This window comes from Aythya fuligula, chromosome 1 (genome assembly GCF_009819795.1).
Source record: "Aythya fuligula isolate bAytFul2 chromosome 1, bAytFul2.pri, whole genome shotgun sequence".
In the NCBI taxonomy this organism is placed as follows: Eukaryota; Metazoa; Chordata; class Aves; order Anseriformes; family Anatidae; genus Aythya; species Aythya fuligula.
In genome coordinates, this window is record NC_045559.1 from 74,840,946 (window position 1) to 74,867,011 (window position 26,066).

At 37.4% G+C, this 26,066-nt stretch overlaps 2 protein-coding genes across 7 annotated transcripts in view; both read left to right on the top strand.

Annotated features, from left to right (window-relative positions):
• TTLL1 (tubulin tyrosine ligase like 1) overlaps nt 1-2,574 on the top strand; it is a 59,579-nt gene extending 57,005 nt beyond the window's left edge. Inside the window, exon 11 of the mRNA XM_032189616.1 lies at nt 2,557-2,574. The gene's annotated coding sequence lies outside the window, so the exon portion shown is untranslated. The remainder of the gene's footprint in view (nt 1-2,556) is intronic.
• Nucleotides 1-26,066, top strand: part of PACSIN2 (protein kinase C and casein kinase substrate in neurons 2) — a 75,079-nt gene that overhangs the window by 33,303 nt on the left and 15,710 nt on the right. For 5 of the 6 annotated variants that reach the window (XM_032189542.1, XM_032189543.1, XM_032189546.1 and 2 more), the window contains exons 1-4: nt 2,593-2,667; nt 23,612-23,768; nt 24,518-24,753; nt 25,410-25,565. In XM_032189542.1, coding sequence (XP_032045433.1) covers nt 2,608-2,667; nt 23,612-23,768; nt 24,518-24,753; nt 25,410-25,565 — 609 coding nt within the window. In that variant the 5' untranslated portion in view covers nt 2,593-2,607. Of the gene's footprint in view, nt 1-2,592; nt 2,668-23,611; nt 23,769-24,517; nt 24,754-25,409; nt 25,566-26,066 lie in introns of those variants that run through there. The other variant, XM_032189566.1, reaches the window with a different exon arrangement.

Genomic DNA, 26,066 nt, shown 5'->3' on the forward strand with positions numbered 1-26,066 from the left:
GAGTTATGCTTAAAGGTACCTCTGCATATTCATATTTTTGTGAAAACTATAAAGCAAACAAACTATTGGAAAAAGCTGTTTAATGTCAAACTTTTTTTTTTTTTGAGTTTATCCAACTACTTGCAAGTTTATATCACTCTTGTACCCTTCTTGTGTTGCTTACAGCTATCTGGGAAAGGTTATTGGAAAACAGAAATGCATACACGTAATCTTTGCTTTCTTTACTGTAAGAATTGCAAAGGATGACATTTACCTGAAAAGAATAGGTTCCAATTGCATTTAGGCTACTAAGAAACTGATAATAAAAAATAGTGTTTTAATGCACCAGTTCCCTCTTGGTTCCATACAAGCACATATGGAAAAACCTTGGTAATTAGCAACCAGAGTAATGTGAAGATTGTTACACTAGCTTGTAAAACTATGTTGTGTCAATATATCATCTTTCTTCCATAGGCACAGAAAACCTTATTGTTTGTATATTTGAACTGTAATGACTGTTTATTGTAAGGAATTGTAAGTGAGCATTTCTGGTTTGTGGCCAGATGACTATGAACTTCTGTGACTATTTATGGAGAAAACGGGGTGTTTTTAAGAGAATAGCTGCTGTCACTTGCAGGATGCCTTGCCTTGTGGAACCCTTCCTGTATTTTTGACCAGCTTTTCAAAATAAAATCTAGAATAGGGACATCAATTTTTAGTCCTCAGTTCTGTGTTCAGTGTTAGGGCTATTTAAGCCTTCTGGGAATTAGATTATGTAAGTGAATTAAATGAAAAACTGTTCAGTAGAAGCTGCTTGTCTCTCCAGCCAGAGCAGTTCTCTGCCCTGTTTGTGATGCAATCGTCCAAAGAGCTGCCCATTTTAGTAGCTAGCTTCTGTCTTCTGACACAGACATTTTTGGAGTATCCAAGAAATGCGAATTCAGTGTTACCTTCCCTCCTCAGCCTGGAAGGTTTTCAGTTCTGTTTCTCCCAGCAGCATGTCTTAACCACTAAGATTGCAAGTTAAGCCAGGTTTGTAGGCACTTTTGAGGTGGCATTTTTGCAAAATTCACAGGGCAAAAGAAGGAGGGAGCTTCACCTTGTAGTTTATTTATTCCAGAAGGGGGGAGGGGAGGTATTGATTCCATTTTTTCACAGGTACCTCTAGCTGTAGTTGTAGGCAAGCTTGACAGGCGAACTCTAAGCAGAACTTGTTCAAGTGTCAGTAGAGGTAAGGCAGGGATTTTGCACGTATGTGTTGTGGGAGGGAGCTATTTCCTTCCTCCCCTATCTCTTGGCCTCCACCCTGCAAACTGCTTTTGTGGATGTAAGTGTTTGAATTTTTGCTTCAGTACTGTTTATGATGCTTATCTTAAATGTTAGCTTATGGTGAAAATAGGTTTTTATACACAGTGCTCTATAAACAGTCAGCCCCTTCCATGAAGATAGATGATGTTTTTCTTCCATAAAGGTGTGTCTATGTAAGTGAGAACACCGTAACTGTTAAAGAAATGACTTAATAAAGGTCAACATTTGGACTTACTTGCTTTCAGCAAAACAAACACTAAAATCAATGAAATAATATGATATGTAACAAATAAATAAAAAGCAATAAAACTAGGTGTGGGAGTTTCAACTTATAGGGAAAGTAATTGTCACCTTCAAGGAGACTTTCAGCCATGGGACCCATAACTTCTTAGTACACTTGGAATAGAAGAAATAATCATTGTACCATCATTTAGAATCAATTCTCTGCTTTAAAATCCATAGGGGAGTGTTGCCTAGAAAATATAAGCAGCTCAGTTAGTTAACTAGCCCAGTAAGAGGTCTAGTCACAGGTGAATGGGCAAAATAACTGGGTCTGTAAGGTTATTGTATGTACTAAGCCACTTGGGGAGAAGGCTGGCATTATCTCATGCAATTTGAATTCAGCGGCTCCAAAGTTATCCCTTCAACTTTTTGCTTTACATTATTGCTGAGAGAGGAAGCTGTTTGCTTTTGTGGGAGCCTTTAGCTTTCAAGTAAATGATTGGAAATTAAGATTCTTATAGAAATTACACTTCTTTCTTCTGAAAATGTTTATTTTTAAATCTGCAATTGTTCTTGATCTTAAATATTTCCAGTGAGTTTCATGACATAACGTAGATTTCCAGTGAAAAAGGAATTGCAAGCAGTGAAGGTTATTGTACAGATATTAAAGGTCAGCTGATTGTCTCTTACAAAATACTTTGAAGTAGAATGCTTAACAAGTGAAGATCGTGCTGTTCAAACTTCTTAAAAAAAAAAAAAAAAAAAAAGGAATTAAATGGTAGAAAATTATAAATTTAAAAGTTCGGTGATATTTGATAACTGGATTGAACAGTTTCTGGACAACACAAAACTCTTGGCTCTATCATGATATTTGTGTTGTAGAAAAATATTCTGTTGCAAAATGTACTTATTTACATACCCTCTGTGCTTACCTGTTGTTTTTATTTTGCACTCTTAGATATCCAAGAATCTAATGATACTTAATTTCTCCTCTAATTGATACCTGTTTCTCATTAATAATCTTCATAAATATTTTTTATCTTACAGATTCTGAAGGTGTTTGAGCTCTGAATACTTGGAAGCTCACCATACATAGAAATGTCTGGCTCATACGATGATTCTGTTGGAGTAGAAGTTTCTAGTGATAGCTTCTGGGAGGTAATCTGAGTATTTTATTCACAGTATTTTGATTTTATATCTTTACTCTTATTACAGATTTTTTTTTTTCACATTATAAATTGTGAAGAGAACTGCAGTATAAGATGTCAGTAGTTAGTGTGATCTACAGAAATAGCCTTCAGGGTAAAAGTGATGTTTTAGATTTTTGTCCCAGATCTGTCAAGGCTTTTTAACTGGCACAGACTTGGTCATCCATTTTGGTAGGATGTGCAGTTCAGAATTGAACCTTCATCATTTTTTTTTTTTAATCCCTGAAGAGAGGTGGGTCGAGAGTTTTTAAAATTTCCAATGAAATTGAATGAACAATGGTAAATCTAAAGTAAATGGTTAAAAGCTATTGTAAGTGTACATAGCTTGAAATTTAAGCTACTGTGTGAGTTTCCTGTATCTTCTATTTGTGTCTGTGCAAGAATAAACTTATTTGAGGGAAGTTATCTTATGTTTATCTCAGTGTAAGAGCGTTCATGTGGAAGGATAATACAAAGCACATTGCAATTTCACGTTAATTTGTGCTGCCCAAGTCTGAAGAAGACTTTCAGATGTTATGGTAGCTTGATTAAGGTTTAATTAAAGAAGACAAAGTTCATAAAGCACTTATCAAATGTTAATTGCAACAAACAAGTGACACAGCCAATTTGACAAAATTTGACAAAATTTGACACAGCTAATACCAACGTAACCAAAGGTCAGAATGTAGTCTAGGTGACCCATGTTTAGTAGGGCAAATTTCTATTATGTGACTGGGAGCTCTTTTGAGTTTATTTATAGCAAACAGAAATGGTTGGGGGGAAAAATGTCTGAACAGTTCTGTTACCGGAGATAGCAAAGTCAGACAGGTTGGTTTCCATGACCTAACATTATCATGTTTCCTTTTAAATTAAAGCTTTTCTAAGCCACCTACAACCTGTGGTGGTATGGGAGGACAGAGGGTGTGTATTGCATTTTGATGCAAATTTCCTATTATTTCTCAATACAACATCTAAAAGGCCCATATAATGCCAGTGAAGTTTCTTTTTTTGAGTAGACAACTGTCATTTATTGGGAGACTTATTTACTGTTATGTTAAAAACGACTATTTGTTCTCTTTCTGAAAAGGTGGTTTCAAACATACTGGATTCTAAGTCTCGTAAATCCTTTTGTTGTAGGGGCACTCTGTAGTATGACTGCAGAGAGGGTGTGGGATTTCCAGTTGAATTTTGGATACCTCTAAATGGATATAGTCCTGAGCTACCTGATCTATCAGATGTGCTTTGAGCAGAGGGTTGGACTAAGTGACCTCCAGAGGTTCCATCCAACCTGAATTAGTCTGCATCTTTGTGACTGAGGAAACCTTTTGGACAGGCTTCCTTGGTAGAAATACTTCAAAGAAAGATATGGAGGTGCTCAGCAAAAAAGAATACTGGACTTCTCTGGTTGTTGTGAGTTGGCTATCCTGTAGCTGCCTGGAGAATGTAACTTCTGACTCGCTATTTTGTGCAAAACTGTTGTGTTCTGTTAAGTAACCAGGTCTCAAAGCATAGAAGATGTATCAATGGGAATTCTGTGAAGTAATATGATGTCTTGGTCAAAAGTGACCTTAAATCTTTAATATTAAAGACATATAGATGCTCAAAAATAGCAATTAGCCTAAGTTAGGACCTCTACAAAGCATAGCTTAAATGTATTTGACAATTACTACAGATAGGTTAAAAGCATTATTGATGTTAATGCTCTTAGTGGCTTATTTTATATCATAAACACTATCTAAATATATTAATTTGGTCTTTTCTATTTATTCCTTGTAAAAGGTCACAACCGCAGTCTGTTTTGTAAGTAATTTCAATAGGCTAACGTGTAATGTATGAGTATTTCTTGAAGTATCCTTAAATAAGAAAGAGTTAAACTTCAGTATTCCAATTGGTTTCTTTCCTTTATGATTAATTCATTGCTCTGCTCTTTCTCTTTTTTAATATAACTGCAAATGTTATGTTAAAATGGTCAAGAGGAAAAAAATTCAGATTGAATAGTTAACTTTTTTCTGAAATTGAGCGCATCAGGCTGAAAAAGCAGTATGTTCTAAGAGCTAACAAATATTGACTAGAACAAGTAGACAAGTTTTTCAAAGAGGAAGGGTACATTCTTCCTCATAGCAAGCTTTTGGCAGTTTAGGAAAAAAATGTGGATAATTTTCATGATTTCTGGAGTTTTGAGTATTGAATTATGCAGGAAAGCATTATTTGCCTATTCTTCTACTTTATGCTGTTAGTCTTAAGACTTTGTCCGAAGAGTCTAGGTCTGACAAGTTTGGTTTTGGCTACAAATGCTGATATATTTATTTTTAAAAGATGGTTGTGTTCTTATTACAGATGTAAAGGCTTTGTCATTATTTTTGCAAAGTGACTAAAGGCTTGAAATGTCAATGTGTTGAAACTAAGTGGTATCTGAGGGATTTTTTTTTTTTTGAAACATGAAGGAGGCGATTAAAGTTTTATAGTTGGTTAGTGCTTGAAATATCACCACTGATGGTGTTTTTGTTGTATTTTTTAAAGCAAGCAGAATACAAAGTTTTTGTTGTTGTTGCATACCAGGTTGTCATAAAATGCTGTATGTGTAGATGAAAGCACATAGTAGTTGTGCCTAGATGTCCATGTAACTACGTGGAGTATTGAAAATGTGTGATGTGACATCCCTGGCATTCTCCAGGGATGAAGCTCTTATGGATACACTCGAGATACTTTGAACTAACCGTGAAAAAGAGTGCTTTAATTATAAATAATGTGGTAGATCATTTTGTAGTAATGATCTGTAATACTATTAGTAATACTAAGCTATTAACAGGAAGGACTGACATGGTAGCAAATCCTGACCTTCATGTGTTCTATGTTTGATGAATTTAAAGTCAGTGTAGTTTGAGAGAATAAACATGTTTACTAAGCTATTTTGAGAAAAATATTTCATATAAACATTTATCCACAATGGAAATTACAGATTTTTTTTGCACTCTGGTTATCATAGGATGACTGGGCTTTAAACTATTCAGAAGACTGATAGTCTTGGCAATACCTTGTTAAAGTAAGAATTATGAATAACATGGAACATCTTGGTTTACAGGCATTTTAGTTGTACGTTACATCATGTGACAGTGATGCTTTTTTTTATCCTGACACTGGACAAAATGCCTAGACTAAAGCACAGCATAAGGGAAAAAGGTGAAGTGCCTACAGCTGTACTGTCTGCTGCAGTGTGCCCTTGATGCTGAATCTATTGAGCAATTGTCCAGGAATAGTTTTCTTGTGACTTCTACACTCCCGTGTGTGAGCATCATTGCTGATTTGGGTTTGTAATTCTGATTATTTGTTGTGAATGAATAATTAAGGTGTCCAGCACCTAGCTTAGGCCAAGTAACATCTTGTCATAAAGCACCATTTAGTCTAAACCTTGCCTTGCTACAGGGAAGCCTGACGAAACAGTAAGGCAGGACTTACTCTTGAGCTCAAGAGTTAATTGAGGGCAAGGTTTGCCAGGCTTCTGCTATCAGTAAAATGTGAACCTAACGTATAGGACATCTTGTGCAAATCTTAATGAATTGAACTTAAGAGTAACTCTTTGGTATTACCAATGACATACAGAATGGCCAGCCTGTCAAACAACTACCAAACTTGTAGTTTAACTACTTTACTTGGCTTGGAGCCACCTTTGCAACCAAAGTTTGTCTGAATTTTAGGGTAAATTTTGGTACCTTCCAAGTCAGTTATTTCTGAAAATTGCAACTTTGAACTCCAGTCTTAGTTTTTCTCCAACTGGTTAAATAAACTGCTTTGGTCAATGCTTTTTGTCTGACTTGATTAGAAAAGATGCAGTGTCTCTGGAGCAGTAGCCTCAGTACTTCATGCTTCATTACAAGGATCACAGAGTTTCTAATCCTTTTGTGGAAGTTGTATCATTAATGTGGACTTGTCATGTGCACCCTATTTCACCAGAAATAAATGTTTAAGCTATTTGACACGACATCTTTTTTTTCATTTGTTTTTGAAGACTTAGCCTGCAGTTTAAGTCACCCTGCTGTGTTTTTCTGCCACAACTGGAAGCAGTGCATGTATTTAAACCTGGCCATGGCACAGAAGAGACAGACATGGGGATCTGTGTTCCTTCATACTTCAAAATAGCTCAAATTTATTTACCTTTGGAGCATGCTGCAAAACGCATCTTCTTCTTGAAAGACACATAGGAAAAAGTGAGGTGGCAAGGTGTGGGACATACCATAAGAACTTACTGTGAGAGCCATGTTTTTGCTTGCTGTGTATCTTGGAAATTCAACCACTTTCATTTCTTGAATGTTGATGTTCTGTTGAGCTGATAAGAATTATGCTTATTGAAATGTTGGTAAACTGCTTTCATGGTTTTTGGCATTGCCTTTGACAAAAATTTCATGCAATGCTGTCTTTAGGAAATAAAACACTTTTTGTTCTTGATTCAAAGATCGAAGCCGAAATTCCTTTAAGTGGTATATTCTTTATTGCAGCGCTGGATGCACGGGGGATCTCTCCACCTATCGTGCATACCCAAAGCGGAAAGCAGTCTTGAATTTATACAATCAATCTATCAATATTCTACAAGTGCCTATACATATTCATTACCTATCCCCGCCTTCCCTCGCTTCTCATGCTAATTAGCCTTTTGGCACCTTGCGCCTGCGTAGAGCCTCCCAAGAATTGTGGGCAGGGGTCTTTGGGACGTGGGCAGGGGTCTTTGGGAGGAAGACCCCGAGTCTTCCTCACAGTGTACTTTTCACCTTTGGTCAGGAATCTGCTGAATTGGCATGTTTCTTAATTGCAAGAGCTGGTTGTTGCTAATTCTCCCGTTTGTTGTATCTTTATAATGAATTCCAATGTCCAGTTTCGAGATTTATAGTCCTTACATTCGTTTCTCTGTCCGTCTGCCGCTTCCTTATCATGAGTTCCAGTGTCTTGTTTCGAGATATACAGTCCATGTCTGGGGATTGTCCTTGCCTCCCCAATGCCTCCCCAATACCTCCTTAATCAATCCCCCCTTTTCTTTTCCCATGCAAATTCTTTTGCATCAGATACTTTCATTATTTACAGTAACACAACAAAGCAGGCATCTAAACAACATGCACACAAATATTCCTAATACTACTAATGCGATTAGAGCAATGAACACTTGTTTCAACCATTGAAAATTGGGCAACCAGGAGGTTAACTTATTCCATATTTCACTAAAACTCCACGAAAGATCATCTTTACTGATATCATGTAGGACCCTTGTCTGCTTCCATATTTCTTCCAGGTCGGTAGAGATCCTTCCACTCTGATCTACATACACACAACAACTTGTGTTTATTACTGTACAGACTCCCCCTTGAGCGGCCAGTAACAAGTCTAGGGCCATCCGATTTTGTAATACTACCTGTGATAAACTAGATATCTCTTCTTGTTGAGCCTTTATAGCATCCAGAGTTTTGTTTTCTAACTTCTCTATAATTGCAGAAATATTAACTATTGCCTTTTCCAATTCACTCACTCCTAACCATGGGATAAACCATCAAACAAAACTATGAAAAGGGGTGTGTCTCTCTACCAATGTATTGTTAATTTTTCATCTGATTCTCCGGATATGATTTCTTAAGTAACCTCGAGGCACTACATCATGTACTGTCATATTGGGGACTACCGCTCCAAGAGTGCAAGTTCCCTTCCAATTCTCAGGCAAGACCTTACGGGCTGTATCATTGCATATCCAATACCACCCTTTTCCTTCTGGAACCGTCCAGCTGGTTGAATTTGCCCAGCCGCTAGTCGTACTAATATCAATTGTTCGATTACAAGATGTCTGATTTCCCACATAAGTAGTATCCGTATTTATACAATCCTGTTTCCCCATACCCCTAGGTGGGTTACACCTTTGTACACATACATAGTAAGATTCCAACAGCACAAAGCTACTCACTTCTAGTTCCAAAACTTCTTCATATTTTTGACCCCAAGATGTGTTTTCCCACAAATTAGTCCAAGATAAATTTGCAGGCAAAGGAATCCCGATTAAAGATACACCCTTATTCCCATGCTGTGGCAGATGGGTGCATACCCAACAGTTCGTCTTATTAGTTACTTGAGAAATTGTTTGTATTAAGGTCAGGTGTAAGTTCTCATCCCAAGTTGCCCACCCCGAATCCGAGAACCGCACCCCTGCAACCATTAGGATCTGGAAAACCGTGATTTTGTTGGTCCAATTGGAGTGGTGGTCCATATCCTCGCCAGGGCCTTCTTCACCCTTGAATTGTGGATCCAAGCTGCTTGCTCCTTAGTTTTAATGGCGGTATGTGTTGTCAGTAATATTTGGTATGGTTCCGTCCACTTTCCTTCCATTTTTCCTGTAGGGGTTGTCCTGAAAAAGTCTTTATATATATATATAATCCCCGAGCTTAAAGGGGTGGATTGATTGATCCAACCCTCTAGCCCTGGTCCCTAAAACAAATTTATGTACTTTATTTAATTGTTTCTGAAGTTCAGTTATATAAGCATATAAATATTCTGATCCTAACTGCATTAGGTCCTCTCCACTAAATAGAAATTGCTACGGCCTTCCATATAAGATTTTGAAGGGACTCAAATTCCCTTTTATTCTAGGTTTGACTCTAATTCCAAGTAATGCTAAAGGGAGGGATTGAGTCGATGACAAATTAGCTTCTTATCCAATTTTAGCTATTTATTGTTTAATTAAATGGTTCATTTTTCTACCTGTCCACTTGCCTGTGGTCTATAAGGAGTATGCAGTTGCCAATCTATCTTTAGAATCTTACTTATCTGTTCTACCACTTGTGCACAAAATGTGAAAACTCTATCAGAAGACATTGCTACTAGAATCCCAAAGCATGGTATTATTTCATTTAACAAGACTTTAACCACTTCTCTTGCTTTGTTTGTTCGACAGGGAAAGGCTTCAGGCCTTCCTGAAAACGTGTCAGTCAGAACCAGTAAATAATGATACCCCCCTTTTCTAGGGAGTTCTGAAAAATCAATTTGCCACTGTTGCCCCGAATAATTTCCTTTACCGATTATTCCAAATTTTATTCTATTCTTGGTATTGGGGTTATTGTGTAAGCAAATGCTACATTGTTGAGTTACTTGTTTTATCATATCGTCCCACTAATGTCTGACTCAGGCTCTTATGCAGTGTGCCAGCTCCCCAATGCGTTTATTGTGTTCTGTAAGAACTATGGGCCATGTCAAACTAGAGGGTATTACTATGTGGTTATCTTTTAAATATACTCATCCATCTGGTTTCATTTTACCTTTCAAATCTTCAATTAATTTTAAGTCTTCTTTTGTATAATTTGGATATAGTTTGGATTTTACCGTCTGGTAGCAAAGACAATGCCTTCACTTCAGTTATTTCAGCTGCCTGCTTAGCCTCTGCCAATCGATTTCCAATTTCAAAATCGGTGTTCCCCTTTTGGTGTCCCTGACAATGCATGATAGCTACCTTTTCTGGTTGTTTTACAGCCTCTAACAATTTTAAAATTTCTTCAGCATACTTTATGTGTTTTCACTGAGCGGTCAGCAATCCATGTTCTTTCCAAATTGCTCCATGAGCATGTACCACGCCGAATGTATATTTAGAATCTGTCCAAATATTTACCCTTTTTCCCGCTGCCAGTTCCAATGCTCTCGTGAGAGCAACTATCTCCGCCTTTTGAGCTGATGTTCCAGGGGGTAAAGGCTTAGACTCGATTACCTGCTGAGTAGTTGTTATAGCATATCCAGCTTTACGTTGTCTTTGCATAACAAAACTGCTCCCATCCGTGAACCAAGTTTCTTCCGCATCTTCCATGGGCTCCTCCTTAAGGTCTGGTCGGCTGGAATACACAGTCTCTATAGTTTCTAAACAATCGTGAATCACAGGTTGTGCCAGAGCATCACTAAGAAAAGAGGCTAGATTCACAATATTAGTTATCACAATTTCCACATTGTCCTGTTCTACCAATATTGCTTGATATTTCAAAATCATCAATTCTTGTTTAAGTTGTTTAAAGACTTTTTGTGCTTCTCCAGTCCAGACTAACTTTGACTGGTTAATCTTTATCAATTCACATAGAGGCTTTACCAATAGTCCATAATTATAAATCCAAAGGCGACACCAACCTGTCATTCCTAAAAAGGTTTGTAGCTCCTTTACCATTTGAGGTTCTGGAGTCTGGCAAATGACTTCCTTATGTTCAGTTCCTAGTTCTCGTTGTCCTTCCGAAATTTCAAATCCCAGATAGGTCACACTTTGTTGAGCCAGCTGGACTTTCTGTCAAGAGACTTGATATCCATTTAAACCCAGAAAATTAAGACGACTTATAGTCCATTGAATACAACTCCCTTTAGTCTCGGTAGCTATTAAGAGATCATCTACACATTGTAACAAAGCACCTTCAGTGTCCGGAGGCATCCATGTTTTGAGTTCCCTTGCTAATTGGTTTCCAAAAATAGTGGGGCTATTCTTGAATCCTTGAGGTAGTAATGTCCACGTAAGCTGCGTCTTTCTGCCTGAATCGGGATTTTCCCATTCAAAGGCGAATAGGTTTTGGCTTTCTGTGGCTAAGCCTAGGCAGAAGAAGGCATCTTTTAAATCCAGTACGGTAAACCAGACTTGACTATTCTTTAATTTAGTCAGCAAAGTATAAGGGTTTGCCACTACTGGATGTATATCCTCAGTGATTTTATTTATGGCCCTCAAATCCTGAACTAGCCTATAGCTTTTTCATCTGCCTTTTTAATTGGCAATATGGGTGCATTGTATTCTGATTCGCATTCAATAATCTATACTGTAAAAATTTATTAATTATCTCTTTAATTCCTTTCCTATCTTCTATCCTCAAAGGATATTACTTAACCTTAATGGGTTTCTCTCCTGGCTTTAATTTAATAATTATTAAGGTCACATTTTTATCTCTTTCAGGGGTTTCAGTAGCCCAAACTCCTGGACATACTTGATCTGTGATCTCTAAAGGTATTTCACTTTTAGGGTCAGTTTGTATTAGTGCCAAGCTTAACACATTTGTTAGTTGTTCTTCTCCTATACTTAATTCCATTTTCCCTTTTTCAAAGACAATTTCTGCTCCTACTTGCTCTAATAAATCTCTACCTAAGAGTGCCCATGAGGAGCTAGGCATATATAAAAATCTGTGTATGCCCCATTGTTTCCCTAACTTGTACTTCAAAGGTTCACAAAAATAAGCCTTTTCGGTTACACCTTGTCCTGGTTTCAGTTAGAACAGAGTTAATTTTCTTCCTAGTAGCTGGTAGAATGCTATGTTTTGGCTTAGGATGAGAAGAGTGCTGATAACACCCCGATGTTTTAATTGTTAAAGAGCAGTGCTTATACCAAGCCAAGGACATCTCAGCCTTTTGCCCTGTCCTGCCAACAGGCAGGCTGGGGGTGCAGTAAGAGCTGGGAGGGGACAGACCCAGGACAGGTGACCCAAACCAGCCAGAGGGGTATTCCATACCATCTGACGTCATGCTAAACAATATATAGGGGTGGCTAACCGGGGGGAGGGGGCCGGACTGCTCGGGGTTAGGCTGGGCATCGGTCAGCGGGTGGTGAGCAATTGCATTGTGCATCACTTGTTTGTACACATTATTAGTAGTGGTACTATTATCATCATTGTATTATTATTATTATTATTATTATTATTATTATTATTATTATTATTATTATTATTATTATTATTTTGTCTTATTAAACTGTCTTTATCTCAACTCACGGGCTTCACTTTCCATTTCTCTCCCCCGTCCCAGAGAGGGAGGGGGAGGGTGAGCGAACAGCTGCGTGGTGTTTAGCTGCTGGCCGGGTTAAACCACGACACACCTTTTACCCTAACATAATAATTCTGTGAAGGCATTAATGCTTGATTTAGAACTGAATACGTTGCCCCATATCAATAAGAAATTTCACTTCCATTCCTCCCCTAGCTTCATTATAACCAGTGGAGGATCCGCTATGGTAGATTCCCCAGGTCCCCGTTATTCCTGTTGAAATCAGGGGTCGATTACCCTAGGAAAAGGCTAGTCAATTTGTCCTCCGAAGCCAGGTCCAAACCGTTTTGTTTTATTTATTTATTTATTTATTTATTTTCATTACATTTCAGAGTTGGTCCAAAAATTCCATAGGGGTTTCTTTTAGACCTTGTTGGAAGCATATTCTCAATTCCCAATTCATCCAGGTTTTAGTATTTATTTAACCGTTCATAATTTTCAGGATGATTCGGGTCTTAGTGGGGGTCGGTCAGGGGAATGCAATTGTCCACAGTTCCCTGAGCGGTCCCATCGGCAATCTGAGCTCGCACATGAACTCAGGTTGTTTTAAGAGTTAACTGCTTTTCTGTTTCTGTGACAACTCTCTCGGACCCATCGTGGTCCCTTTGCCCTAAAGGGCTAACACCCGTGATTTTAAGATCTCTGCCTCGGGCAGAGGCAGAACTATTAACATTCCTACATCCTCTTTCCCTGCTCATTCAACTTCAAACACCTTTAACACTTTCAACAACCCTTTTAACACTTCCTTTATCTTTCTCCAGCCTGTACTTCTCTAATGCCATCATCAAAGGCTCAGTCAGGGGCCAACTTAATTCTGTACCTTTTCCCACCAAGATGCTGAAACATCAGTATACAACATTTCATCCTGTTCTGCTTCTCCAAAAACAACACTAACTGTAGCAAAATATTATAGTTTAAAGTTCCATTTAGGGGCCACTTTTCTCCACATTCCAGCTTATAAAGTGGCCACCACTGATTACGATATTTTATCGATGTTTTCCTGTTCACACTTCCACCGGCAGATCCTCCAATATCCTTCCAGTGACTTAAAACACATCCTAACACACTTTTCTTTAAAATTTCACTGCTTGTTTGCCCCCCCATTTTCCAGTTTACACTTTCAGAATACACATGTTACTTGCAAAAGCGTATCACAAAACGTATCACTCACAAAAATACGGGCACGCATTATCTTTCAGTAGCGATGTCACAAAACTACTATTACCAGCAATATTGCCAAAATCACAATAACAATAGTCAGAGTCAAATTCCACATGCGATAAGTCAGAAAACGGAACTGTGTAACACCGTAATGATATCTTTCTTATAACAATGCCACGAACCTACTATTACCACCAGGAAAATAGCCAAAATCGCAGTAACAATAACCAGAGTTAAATACCATACTCCATGAGTCAGAAAACCGAAATAGACAACACAATTCCATATGGACCTTAAAGCGAACTCCTTCCTTAAGGTCCCCAAACATATACTTATGGTGCTAACCACAAAGTATATACCAAACACTGCCTCGCAGAAGATCACCTTCTGACTTACAGACAGTTCCAGATGACCGGTCTACCAGAAAACCAAACCAGAATAAAGAATATACTCACTTACAATGATGGGGTCCTTGTCTGTCTCCGCAGTGATCCGGTGAGTCGAGGAGTCCCTCTGGGAAATCCCGGGGGTACCCTAGGGAGTCCTGTTCCCAGCGGGTCCTGCGGTCCGGCAGAGAGGTTGTCCCATCTGGGTCGCCAGATTGATTCAAAGATCGAAGCCGAAATTCCTTTAAGTGGTATATTCTTTATTGCAGCGCTGGATGCACAGGGGATCTCTCCACCTATCGTGCATACCCAAAGCGGAAAGCAGACTTGAATTTATACAATCAATCTATCAATATTCTACAAGTGCCTATACATATTCATTACCTATCCCCGTCTTCCCTCGCTTCTCATGCTAATTAGTCTTTTGGCACCTTGCGCCTGCGTAGAGCCTCCCAAGAATTGTGGGCAGGGGTCTTTGGGACGTGGGCAGGGGTCTTTGGGAGGAAGACCCCGAGTCTTCCTCACAGTGTACTTTTCACCTTTGGTCAGGAATCTGCTGAATTGGCATGTTTCTTAATTGCAAGAGCTGGTTGTTGCTAATTCTCCCGTTTGTTGTATCTTTATAATGAATTCCAATGTCCAGTTTCGAGATTTATAGTCCTTACATTCGTTTCTCTGTCCGTCTGCCGCTTCCTTATCATGAGTTCCAGTGTCTTGTTTCGAGATATACAGTCCATGTCTGGGGATTGTCCTTGCCTGCCCAATGCCTCCCCAATACCTCCTTAATCATTCTTAATAAGTTTTCTTGCTCTAAGTGTTTGATTTCTTTAATTTTTGCAATATAAGAACAGATTATATAACTGAAAAAAATAGGCTTTCAGTAATACCTTTCTGTATCATGAATTAGAAATAGCAGCTTTCACAATTAAATTGAGGAAACTTTTATTGCTTAGCTAAACTTTCAAAACTTTCAGCCTGGGTTTTTGTCTCCTGGCAGGAGAAGGATCTGGCCTATTGAAAAGGACCCTCCTCCTCCCCCCTCCCAACACACACACCTACTTCTTCCAAGTGTTCAACAAATAAAAGTATTCTAGGAGGCAGCATTTTGTACATACTTGCATGTAAGCTTGCTTAGAGAGCAAGGAATTGCAAAATAATAAGGAAAGATACTAAGAGATAATTGAGAGGTATTTGCCACAGAATGATTTCATCAAAGTTCCAATTCTAGTAATGCCTGGTGTTACTTAACACTTTCATTCTTCATCTTTCTGACAAGTTTCAGTGTACCTTGATGTATTTGACTGAACTCATGGTGCTATGGGTACAGAAATTTTAACATGGAGGAATCTCGTTGATACGCTTCAAGAAGAAATTCATTCATCTGTATTACTTAGCTTACAAAGGTAGCATGCTTTGGATAATTAAAGGTTACTGCTGATGGCAGCAACTTTTCCAAGGGAAAGTGGGGAATTTGGAACCCAGTGTTCAATTTGAAATCCTTTAGACTTTTTTCCACCTGTTATATGGATTCTCAGCGTTTGCATGGCTGTTATAAGTACATCTCAGTTTGTCATAATTGTTTATACCACTTGCTTGCATCCAATCAATATATTTTGAGAAAAAACTAGCATGTTAGAACATGCTATGTTGTTTTAGTAAGACACAATGAACAGACAACCCTATAGGTTTTGTTCTACTCAAGTAGCATTACAATCTACATGAAAGAATTTGTTGTAATAAATAGAATGCTAATTTTATGATGCATTTTATTAATCAAGCCCCAGCCTTATGCCTTCTTATCACTGTTGTGGTCATATTAGAAGAAGGAAGCATTGGTCTCAACTTGCTCAAGGTAATTATTCACTTAAATACCCATGAATGTTAGGAAAGTGATGAATAAGCATTTCTAGAGATCAAAGTAGAAGTGTATGTATATCTTTCAAGGTAAGGCATCTAAATGTACAGCCTGTAGAAATCGTTATTTTTAATGATACACAGGTTCTTTGTTGACAGTGCCACCTAAACCCTAGGTATGAGTCCTTATTCTTATTTTGTGCTAGCATCAACAATATGGAAGACCTCGCCGTTTATTGCAGGGTTGTTTATCTGTGCTGTGAAAACATGTACTAACCTAGACAAAAACAGGCATTCTGAACAACTGCTAAAAGAGTGTCTGGCATTAGCTCTAGAAACTCAGGACTATGGCGGATTCCCTTGGAGGACAGGACCTGGTGTGCATTTTGCGGTGCTAAGCACATCACTTCCATAGCAGTCTGAAGTTATAAACTTCATTATAAGCAGCCTGCTGAGATGGTCTTGGTCCTGCTTGTTTGGGTGTTCCTGATGTTTCTGCTTTGTGTCTACTGCTGTCAGCCAGCGTCTGTGTGAATTATTTCTGAAGGGGGTGCACATGCTAGATGCACAGGAGAATTTAAGAGGGAGGAGCCCTGCCCCCCAAAAAAACAAACAAACAAAAAAAAACCCACAGCAACAACAACAACAAAAAACAACTAGCTTCTCTGGAATGTTAAAAAGATGTTTTGATGTTGAGGGATTTCAGTTACTTGTTATTGAACACTTCTACCGTAGGAGACACGTCTGTTTTGCTCTTCTGTTTTAAAAACACTTGAACTCTGTAACACTAGATTGCTGTCATCTTCTTTATGCATTTTTTTTTCCTTCTAGCATTGAGTAACAATGTTTTCCATTTATATTGCCAGGTATTTGCTTACTGATATGTGAGCTCTTAAGCTCACAGATATCTAAAGTCAGTAGCCTTTAAGATCTTAAAGGGCTTAAGAGCTTCCTCAGATTTTTTTTTCTTGCATCCAGTGATGAATTTACACTGGTAAACTTTCAAAACTTACATACACAAAGATAGCTTGAGTATCTATATAAGCTCTATGTATGTGCTAATTATGCACCAAGATGATTCTGTTTATGTGCAAAAACCAATTTGAATCCACACAGAGATTCAAAGTGCACATGACAATCTTGTACAGGGTTTCAAAATGTGCCTTTAATCTCTGTTTTGCATGTTCATTTTGAGGGAGAATATATGCTATGGCATTGAGTATTATAAAAATTAATAGTGGTTGAAGTGTTTGAAAACTTCCTGATTTATACTAGTGGTTGACAGGAACGTTGGAAATAGTGTGTCCCCATACTGATTATCGGTAGGTGTGGGTTTGATGAAGCCTTCAAAGCTCATTATTGTGCATTTCTTGCCTCTGAATTTTTGCTAGTAAAACCAACCATCAACACCAACCAAACCCAAAACAAACACAAAAACAACTTATATGCTATGGTGACTTCAGAGATAAGCAAATTTATTTTCTTTCAAATGGTTCCAGTTTATAAAGGCTGACTAGTTATGGATAAGCTAGGCAAGTCTGGAAGAAACATCAAATCTTAATTCAGGCATTTGAAACTCGTATAGTAGTGGTTATAGCAACTATAATATGCTGAAATTAATTGACTGGAATTTAGCAGTAGCTGAATGTTTGTCACTTTGTGTTGCTGACAAATTAAAATACCCTTATTTTTCATTCAGTGTACCAGAAAAACCTACTTAGTATGTTTAACTCTTCGTGCAATTTTATCCTGGTCTATGAATATGCTTTAAAAATAAAAACACCACATAAACTACCACAAAGTCTGTTAGTTGTGGTAAAAGTGCCTAAATAATTTAACACAGAGGGAGAGTCATGACTGCTGTGAAATTGTGTATTAAAAAAAAAAAAAAAAAAAAAGTACAGTACTGTGGCTGTAAGCTCTTAAATATTCCCCCATTTATCATATCAGTACCAGTGGTTGGCTACATTAGTACCTGGGTGGTCACAAAGGAAAGGCGACTGCACTGCTAGCCGTATGATGCTAAATGTCTGATCGCTGTGTGTTCTTTCTCTGGCTGTGGCAGATTCTCTAAATCATAGCTTTGAGAAAAGATTTGAGATGACTTTGAGTGCTGTGATCATATCTGAGAGGAAATATCACAGTGAGAAGGAATTTTTTCTACTGAAGCAGATCTGAAGGTGTTTGCAACTCTGTAAGAGGAGAGGTGGGGCAAAAACTAGAATCACCTGAATTTTATTAGTAGCAAAGCTTGGAGTATTATTTGTAGTGGAAAAGGGGAAACTGGTAGCAAACTGAATTTATGAAAGAGGCAGGGGGATGGTTTCACAGTTAAAACTGAGAATCACAGTTTTCACAAAATTCACCAGTTCAATCAAGAAATTGGCCATCAGAGCAATATTTTGAAGAAGAATACTTTTGGGGGGATTATTTCCACTTGATGTGGTTCTAGTAACAAATGGTGAACAGCAACTGAACACGTGTTGATGCTAAAAATGAAAGCAGTTCTTAAATATCTTGTAGTAAAAGATGTCACTGCTCTTGAAACTGTAAAAAAAAAAAATAAAAAATAATAATAATAATCTTGTAGTCTTACAGTTTACTATCCTGAAATGAATGTTTCATTTGTAGGATGAGGACAAGGTCATGTCTTCATTGTATGCCATCTGTTTAACAGGAAACAATCCCCCAGACTCGGAGAGATAAGAATGTTGTTGTAGCTGGTGACATCCTATGTTCATGTACTGAACAGTGCTAATGCAGAAATCTGAAAATTGCAAAGCATTATGTAAATGCAGATCTGACTGAAACAAGGAAATGCAGGGTTGTTTTTTTTTTTCTGGCCAGCTACTAAAAATAATAATTGTCGTTTTTGTTTTGGTTCAAATACTTCTTCTGACTATGGGCAGCGGGGAAGCCTTGCACAATGTTTTCAGTCTACCTCAGAAATTGAAGAGAAGGGAGTCTTGAATAAAATACTGTGTTAAGGCATGTCTTTTCCAAAATTCAGGTTGTGTTTAGTGTGTTTGTCTGCTTTTACTTGTTTTAAGTTCTCTTCAGTTAACGTAGTGGTTCCTTGGCATGCACAAAAACTGAAATCCTTTTCCCTTTACTTGACTCCCTAGTCTCTATGGCAGACTGCACATTCCACTTCTCTCAAAGTTTTGGCATTGCAATTTAATCTATGGACAGTGCAACTTTCAAGCAGTGGTTTCATTGTACAAATTAAAACAATTTGCAGGTATAGAAAATCTTTTAAATAATTCTATGAGGTTTATAACATGTTTTGCATAGAAATGTTTGTGAATCTATTTTAAATCACTTCAGTTAGTATTACCTTTAAATGTTAAAGTATTCTATGGAATACTTTATATTGAAAGTATTGCTATATGAAAATAGTACCAAATTTCAGCTCTGGCAGGGGGGAGTTTAGTGGGCTAAGGAGGGAATCAGCACTCAGAATAGGCACATGTTCACAAAGGGAAGGGAGATGGCTGTTGGTGACTTTAGTCTTAAAGCACTGTGCTATTTTGATGTTGATTCTGTTTGGTTGCTCATAAGTTGTTTACATCTTGGTCCTTCCATCTGATCATGTTTAAATGCTATTAATGTGATATCCTAAATTTCTTGAGTGAGATAAAAGTCCAGCATAACTTCCTTTACAAAACTGTACTGAGAACACTCAAATGCAGGTTTTGCCCAATCTTGCCCAACGTGGTTATCGCACTTCATCAAACTGTGTCTTCCCAAGAAGTGCCTGCTTTTCAACAGGTCCTGCTTGGAGGTGCGTCCTGGAGCTCTCACTAACAGTTCCTTGCTGCCACCCTGTCCTGTGGGCTCCATCTGTAGGGTGACTTGTATCCCGGAGTCTTTAGGTCAGTCCTTTCTGACCTGTGCTGCAGACAATAAAGAAAAGAAAGAAGGGATCACTGGGGGACTTAAGAGCAGCTGAAAGCCAGAAGTCATTCAGGATTGTCAGTTAAGAGATGCAAAAAATGATTGGAAAAGTGAAATGTACATGCTTATCTGCAGTTATGCTTATTTAGGCAGAGGTGAAGTGGGGAGCTTCACTGGGAGCAGGTTAAAGTGAAGTTTTAAACATATCCATATGTGATATGGACATACTTGTGACCATTCTGCTCCTTGCATGTATTTCCTATCAGGGTCTGAGAAGCAAGTTTTGCCTTGTAAATATTTCTCTAAAAAGGGAGATGATAAACTAGGGAGATTAGCTGATGCTTCATATGTTTTAAATATTAGTAAATCACTAGGTTTTAAAAATGTGAAATGCCAAGTATATAACTTAAATTCTGTGGCATAAGAAAATTTACAGAAAAATGTTATTTCCAAAACTAGCTATCCTCATGGGGCATGGAATTTGAATAGGATGCCTTAACGTGATTTATGTAGTAGTAGTTTGAACATTTGGGGTTTGATTTGAAAATATTAATATAGAAGGCCTTCTTTGAGGTACAAGATTGTTATTCTCTAGTATTGTAGGCTTTGTTTGAAACTGTGGTGCTAGTTCCTTCAGTTCTCCTCAGGTGAAGGGTTGGTGTGGGTGAAATATCTCATGACAAAAGACTGAGTAGTGAGTGGACTGTGATAGGTAAACTGAATTTATTTCTCTGCATACTGCCTGAAATTTGGCAACTGTTGTGTATTACCATGTGGTTAGAATTTGCTCATACAACTCAAAATGAAAACATTAAAAATACCATGGAGCAGCCAGCAGCAGCAGCATTTAAAATGCTAATTTAGAAGTGAAAATTTATGAAAGGAAATGTTCCTGCTAGAGACATAAATCCCTGGGCATGTAACGAGACACAAACTAATGCTACTATAAGGCTTTCAATAGTTCTGCCAAATTAGTGTAACCTGTTTTAAGTCCACTTGGGTGTGAACCTACATCTGGAGTCATTTTAAGCAGATGAATGATTTGTCCCTTCTACTACAAACACTATAGAAAATAGTATTTGAGGTAGTTAAGTTTCTAGATGCTTTGATTACATGTGTATACGATATTTGTTAGTGTATGGTATCAGTCTGAAACTACTTATCTCTCAGTTGCTGTTTCCCCTGAAATTAAGATGTTACTTTTCATATATTCTTGTTAATAGATTAAATGTGTTTGGACATTGTGTGTCTGATGATTTTGATACCAGCTTCTTTGTGATGCTGGTAGCTTCTTGTCTTCAATTGTATTACAATTTAAGTCTTCCCCCTCTCCCACCTCCAAAAGGAGAGGGTACTTTTTGACAAGATTAAGACAAATCAATGACTGCTAACTAACACTAATTAGATGCTACCAAAGTTTATTTGATCTATTGAAATGGTTGTAGTCCAAAAAATGCCAGAATGAATGCTTTGAGGCCAGTGTCTAAAGGAATCATTGTCCTGTGGTTGATTGCTTTGGGATTCTTTTTTTTTTTTTTTTTTTTTTGGTTTTTTGTTTTTTGTTTTTGTTTTTTGCATCTCTGACAAGGAATCTTGACAATATATTTGCAGCCTGAATTATGTCTGCATTTATTGGCATAGTCGCTGATAAAGCCCCACTTATTTTTCCAGCATTTAATATAGTTTTTCTTCTTTTAAGAATATTAGATTTTTTTCCTGTGTACTTCAAGGAGCTTTTCTGAAGTGGATGGCTTGCACGTACATCTGCTGGCAAAATTATTCATAAATGTGAACCTGAAAGTTGGATGGGTTCCTATATTTAAGATGCGAATAGGATGTGATTTGAATCTGAAAATGACGAATATGCTTTAAGTATTTGAATGGTTGACCTACTGCCTTACTGCTAATCTATTTTTTCAGTCCCGTGGTTAGGGCTGATAAGAAATTGACTGTAATATTTAATAGTCTGTGCAAATTGTTACCTGAGGTTTTTATGTCTTGTTTAATGTTTACAAAAGCCAACCTGAATGACCTTGAAATCAGTGGAAATATTACTTTGTCCTCAGTGTCGGGCTTTTTTTCCCATAACCTAGACTGAGGTTATCTTGTTGGTATACACACGAATGAAAGGGCGTTCATTTATATAACGAATGTTCATTATATATTGTACATTTTCCTCCATATCCATCTGTCTTTGTTGCTTGTACAATGAACACCTATGTGCTTTCTCTCTCAAAAAGTTTCTTGTTAATGAAACAAGAGGGTTTCATTATATTATATTATATTATATTGACCTATTTCAAATAGGTCTGGGAACTTCAAGTCACTGCTATCAGCATTGAGCCCACATAGAAGCCTACTGTGGAATTTAGAACTACTTGCTACTGTTATATATGGAGTAGTAATTCGTGTCAGAAAAATGGTTGATATTAATAAAGAAGGGGGAGATTTGGGAATGTGGCAATGGGGGTCGGAAAGCCTCGTGGTTGGTGATAACATCAAACTCTTTAACGATGGGGTCATCAGGAATGTAAAGAGTTTAGAGGAAATAAGGGTGATTGAGGCGACGCCCTGCCATCTGGGATTGCTTGTTTTCCCCTCAACGGAAGTTGCGGGGGCGGTTTGCTGGTTAGAACTGTTAACATTTATTGTTTAGTGTGGTTTCAAGTGCTAACGAAACGCGGGAAAAGCAATCACGTTTTGTTGCTTTCGGGAACCTTGTGGTGGGCAGAGCACGTGCAGAAGAAGAGGGAGACAGTCGAAGCCGCTCCTGCAGTCTGGAACAAAAGGTTGCTAATGGTGATGGGGAAACCGTGAGCCTTTCACCCACACCGACCACCACAAAGAGAATTATAATATGAAGCGGGGATAGGATATCCATATGTATAGGCGTACTCGGGTTTCTTGTAAATATGTAACAGCAATGTCCTGTATATATTTGGAAAGTTCGACGGTTGCGTGTGCGTGTTGGTAGAGCATAGACTCCCTGCGCACCCAGCGCTGTTTACTTGCCTTTTATAAATATTCTTTTATGTTACTAAATTCAGAGTTGAGACTTCATTTATAACACTACCTAGCTCGTTGGTACTGAAGCACAGCTGTAATGCAGGGCACATCTGACCTCTCCTGTATATGCAGCATAATGTGTATATGCATATATAAAACACACTGGGTGTGTTTTTCAGTACTACATCATTGGAAAACAAAACCTCTAATGTTTGGTGAAGATTTTATGATACTCCTTTGCACGTCTCTACAGTTCTATTAATCTTTTAAAATTAATTGAGCAGAATATAGAATTAAGTTATTAGATACTCTGCAATAAGCACAGAAGAGGGAAATAATGTATTTAAGTATCTTGATTATCTAAAACACTGCCAAGCAATAATAATGCAAAACAGTTGCTTAATGACTGTTGTAACAACTACCCATAATTACATTGCAGGACTAATAACATGTAGCTTCTTTTGTAATGCCATTGTTGTATTGCTGACTAAACTGTCCACTGAATAGCTAGCTTTCATTTTTAGTGTATATATATATTTTTTTATTTTTTTATTTTTTTTCCGGAGAACATGTGGCTTTTCTGGTGTTCTTGCAAGCGGCTTCCAGCATCTTCTGGGCAGATTATTTTTCAACTTGTCTTCAGTATCTTATCCAAAGCAGTTAGGTTTTAAGATTAATTGAAAGTACTGTATGCTGTAATTGATGAATTCCTGTTAAATTATTTTACTTGTAGGTAACAGTATGTGTGTTAATCAGAGATTTAGCTTACTTTCAGATGTTTCAAGCAGGAATTGCTAAATGTTTGTCTCCTTATAGGTTGGAAATTACAAGCGCACAGTAAAACGAATTGATGATGGTCACAGACTTTGCAATGATCTCATGAATTGTATTCATGAACGGGCACGAATAGAGAAGGGCTATGCTCAGCAACTTACAGAATGGGCAAAAAGATGGAAACAGCTTGTGGAAAAAGGTAATAGATTCTAATTTTGAATTCTGGAATCTTTAATAAAAAGTTTCTGAATGTTTTTGGTAAGTGCAAAGTAGAAATATGTAGCCTCTAATGGAGCCTTTTCAAAAGGCTCGGTAGCATAACAAATGAATATTTCCAAGAGTAAGCTTTTCTGGATTAAAAACAAAACAACAACAACAAAAAGACAAAAACCCTGCTCCTTTTCTAGTTTGCTTATTTCTTATCGAAACAGATGAATCTTGCTTCCAGTGTTGAGATATCTGAATAGATTTGTTTTTAACGTAGTAGCTATTTCTAGGTAAATAACGGTAGAGAACTCTGAAAAGATGTCTGCAAAATAAGTTGTTGTTGGGAGAAAGTAATAGAAGAGAAGTATTGTTTTAATGGAAGGCTAATCTGGTACCATTTGAATTATTCTGAATTAGTTTGTATTTTCCTGGTTATCCATGGTTCAAAAAGTATGTTGAGAAATTGAAGACAGTTCAAAGAGGAGTTAATAGGTGTAATACTGAGAATCATGGTACAGGGAGGTGCAGGGCAGGCTAAATGAATATTATTTATTCTGAAGTAAAAACTTGTAATATTCTAATATAATTTTGTCTGAACTATTCCCTTTTCTAGATTTACATCAATATCTAGGAATTATTGTTTTGAAGTGAATATAAGTCAATAGCTCCAGGTAGTTTGTTGGGAATATAAGTTCCATGTGGGTGATGGTTACTGAGAATGACACTTTCTGTTGTGTTTAGGCCCACAGTATGGAACAGTAGAAAGGGCTTGGTGTGCTTTTATGTCAGAAGCTGAAAAAGTGAGTGAACTACATCTAGAAGTAAAAGGTTCACTGATGAATGAAGACTTTGAAAAAGTCAAGAACTGGCAGAAGGAAGCCTTTCATAAGCAAATGATGGGAGGATTTAAGGAAACCAAAGAAGCAGAAGATGGATTTAGGAAAGCTCAGAAACCCTGGGCAAAAAAGCTGAAAGAGGTACAGCAGTAGATTATGTATTAGATATCCTGTGTTATAATATATTAATGTCTCAAATCTTTATAAGGGAGTAAGCTCCCTGTTCTCTCTGCTGGACCCTCCTTTCTCAAAAGATCTCCTGTCTTCTGTCCTCTTCTGAAAATAAATATTTTCTCTTGGTCTCTATTAATCTTGGTGACTTCAGTGAAAATCTGGAAAAAGTGGAATTTAAGTTATAATTTTAATTAAATCTGATCATATGCGTTGAAGTTGCAAATTGCTTGAAGAAATGAGCAAAGGAAAAATGTGTGTTTTCTCCTTCTCATGCAACAACATTATTCTTAAATAACAGGTTTGTAGAAGAAGGGGAGCAAAGGAGTACATGGGCATGAGGAAAAAAGTTCTATTTAGAACTTTTTGTAAACCTTTCCTTGAGTATTTCTTTACTTCTCTAAGCTTGTATGACTGACATTTCTTGTATGGTGAAAGAATGTTTATTGCTAAGTACTACAGTTTCCTTCTATCGATTCTTGTGTAGTGTTCATTCCTTGGCCTAAATAAAAAGTTGCCTGAAAATGAAAAAATACCCTGAAACAAAACCTCCCACTTTCTTCATTGCAACATGATTATTGTTTTATAAAGTGTTCCAGATGCAGAGATTGAAGTCTTCTTTTTAGGTGGAAGCCGCAAAGAAAGCATACCATGCAGCCTGTAAAGAGGAGAAACTGGCTATATCCAGAGAGACAAATAGCAAAGCTGATCCAGCACTAAATCCTGAACAACTTAAGAAATTACAAGACAAAGTGGAGAGAAGCAAACAAGATGTACTAAAGGTATATTTAATCTATAGCTTGTGCATATCTAAGCTTTTTTCTCCTGAATGTGATACAAACCACAGTGCAGCACACTTTCAGTTATGATCCTATACCAATATTTAACAGTTTTCTCCTGTGTGTCATTGATTAGTTCTTCTGTAAAGAATGGATAATACATTACCTCTTTTTTCACATAAGTACTTTGAGTAGGGAAGGAAGTATAACTTCTGGATTTTCACTGTGTTATTCTACTTATTTACTAGTGAGGATTGAGTTATTTCATTTGAGAGGCTGTGAAGATAGATGCTTAAAGCTTGATTAAAATTGTTGTTGGTCTTGATTGTAGGATTTTTTTTTTTTTTTTAAGAAAGTAAGCTGATATAATGTATTTAAATAAAAGTAAATACACTTGAGGAAATGCTTTTCCATTGCCCAGTTTGGGTTATCTCTCTAGCAGGCTTCTGCCTAGAGCTTTGTCCTATGTGACTCTTAACTTTTTTGAAAAAACTTTTCCCTTTG